The sequence below is a fragment of the Egretta garzetta genome, unplaced genomic scaffold (genome assembly GCF_000687185.1).
Source record: "Egretta garzetta isolate BGI_Z169 unplaced genomic scaffold, ASM68718v1 scaffold238, whole genome shotgun sequence".
NCBI lineage: Eukaryota > Metazoa > Chordata > Aves > Pelecaniformes > Ardeidae > Egretta > Egretta garzetta.
The window spans coordinates 66,975-69,425 of NW_009260402.1; the positions used below are offsets into that span (position 1 = coordinate 66,975).

General features: G+C 56.5%; 1 protein-coding gene across 1 annotated transcript in view; it reads left to right on the top strand.

Annotated features, from left to right (window-relative positions):
• The window catches only part of LOC104130346 (hexokinase-2), a 17,735-nt gene that overhangs the window by 9,030 nt on the left and 6,254 nt on the right, over positions 1 to 2,451 (top strand). Inside the window, exons 4-8 of the mRNA XM_035898892.1 lie at positions 599 to 694; positions 854 to 953; positions 1,196 to 1,379; positions 1,968 to 2,123; positions 2,292 to 2,437. Coding sequence (XP_035754785.1) covers positions 599 to 694; positions 854 to 953; positions 1,196 to 1,379; positions 1,968 to 2,123; positions 2,292 to 2,437 — 682 coding nt within the window. The remainder of the gene's footprint in view (positions 1 to 598; positions 695 to 853; positions 954 to 1,195; positions 1,380 to 1,967; positions 2,124 to 2,291; positions 2,438 to 2,451) is intronic.

Consider the following 2,451-nt stretch of genomic DNA (forward strand, 5'->3'; position numbering starts at 1 on the left):
AAAAGCAGCATCCGTCCCCAGTGACCACGTCCAGTTTGCATAGCGCCGTGCCTCAGTTTCCCCATCTGTAAGGCAGGGCAGGTGCTTGCCTCGAGAAGGCATCTGGGGCTGTAAGGTTGGAGATTTCAAATGCCATCGAGTCCTTTCCCTTCCCCCAGGGCTCAGCGCAGCCTCCGGCCGGGCGGCTGCAATGGCTGTGCTGGGTGGGGACGCACCCCCTGCCTCCGGCTGCGGGGACGGCGAGACCCCCATCCCGCAGGGTCTGGGTCAAGGAGCTCTCTGTACATTCAGGAACAGGTTTTGCTCCAGGGCTCCATAAAACCCAGTCACGGGAACCGCGTTCCCTCCCGCCAGCAGGAGCAGCAAGCGACTCCTATTTTGCGGCCATAAACTTTATCTGCGCAGAGATGTGGAAATTATTGCTGATAGCGTGGCTCGCAAGCTGATAACAGGGAGGGACTCGCCTGCGGTGCTGTGTGTCCGTCCAGCCCTTGCCTTGCGGTGCCGTGTGTCTGTCCAGCCCTCTCGAGGGAGCCCTCGAGACATGTGGCTCCGTGGGTCTGTCCTCCAAGCATTCCTTCTCCCTGTTTCTCCGCAGAGCATCCTCGTTACGTGGACGAAGGGTTTCAAATGCAGCAGCGTGGAGGGGAAGGACGTGGTGTCAATGCTGCGCAAGTCCATCAAGAAAAGAGGGGTAAGAGGTTGGGCACCTCGTGAGGTGGGGGGACAGGGGCACACGGTTCCCTGGGACAGGATACTGAAGGCTCTGCACCTTGGCTCCCCCGCGACAGCAGAGATGTTTCGGTCTGTTTTGGCCATGCTGACTCGATCTCTCTCCTCTCCACCATCTCAGGACTTTGACATTGACATTGTGGCCGTGGTGAACGACACCGTTGGGACCATGATGACCTGCGGCTACGACGATCATAACTGTGAAGTTGGCCTCATCGTTGGTGAGCAAGGGGGGAGAACTGGGGTCCATCTCTCCATGAACTCCATAAGCAGAGCACGTTTCTTGCCGGTTTCAGGGTCTTTTGGAGGAAAAAGAGAGGTGATAGCACTGTCAGAAAACCAGCATTTCTCAATGTTTGTTTTCTTCCATCTTCGCTTTCTATGGGGTGTTTGGCTGTTGCTAATTATGGAGAATAAGGGTAAGGCAGCGTCCTCTCTCACCATGTCCCCATGCTTGGTTCAGGTACTGGTACCAACGCCTGTTACATGGAGGAGATGAGGCACATTGACCTGGTGGAAGGGGATGAAGGTCGGATGTGCATCAACATGGAGTGGGGGGCCTTCGGTGACGATGGCGTGCTCAACGACATCCGGACGGAGTTCGACCGTGAGATAGACATGGGCTCGCTCAACCCTGGCAAACAGTTGTAAGCAGATTCTTGGCTTCGGCTCAGGCTCGGGGTTTGCTCGGCATTGTCCATCCCTCCTGTTGCGCTGGCGTTAGCGAGACCGAAGAGGTCATCCTAGTTAATTAGGTCACTGCGTCCTCCGCCGCGCCAGCGACGCCAATGCAAACAGGGGCTGTATCACAGATTGGGGTTGGTACGCCCAACTGAGCCACTCAACACCCGCTTCCCTTGTGAGTCTTTCGCTTGATTTCTGTTCTTTCCCCTGCCAAAGAAGTTATCTGCCAGCCAAGGCAAGTGCCACCACCTCATGTCCGCATCCAAGTCCTATGGATTTCCCATTCCCCAGGTGGCTTTTGGCAGCACAGGTGGGATTTGGGGGGGCGGGATGTCTCCACAAACTGACAGCCCCCCTTCAGGTAGCCATAAGTTCTCCTTGCAGAATGATGGTTACACCAATGTGGCTTTATTTTCTCAGTGATGGGTTAAACTACTCTGGGAAGAGATTACCTAGGTTGCATTTGGGCCCGGAAGGCTGCCGAGCATTTTTAAGGTCAACCTGTGGCTACCTCATGGTGCACGCAGCCAAGCACATTCCCCTGTCGGCAGGTTTGAGAAGATGATCAGCGGGATGTACATGGGAGAGCTGGTCCGACTCATCCTGGTGAAGATGGCCAAGGAAGGGCTCTTGTTTGGAGGGAGGCTCACACCAGATCTGCTCACTACTGGCCACTTTGAGACCAGATACGTCTCTGCTATTGAGAAGTAAGTAGGATCCAGGTGGTTTCCTGGGGTCCCAGCCCATCTCCTGACATCTGTGCTGGGGGGAAAACAGGACCCATCCCAGGGCAATCCACTGAGCAAGCCAGGACACTGCAGATGGCAGAAGTTGGGTTTCCAGGCATGAATCCTTTCTCGTTCTTTGATGTGCAGGGAGAAAGAAGGGCTGCAGAAAGCCCACGAGATCCTCAGCGGGCTGGGCCTGGAGCCATCTCATGAAGACTGCGTGGCCACCCACCGCATCTGCCAGATCGTCTCCACCCGCTCGGCCAGCCTGTGCGGGGCCACCCCGGCAGCTGGGCTGCGGCGCCTC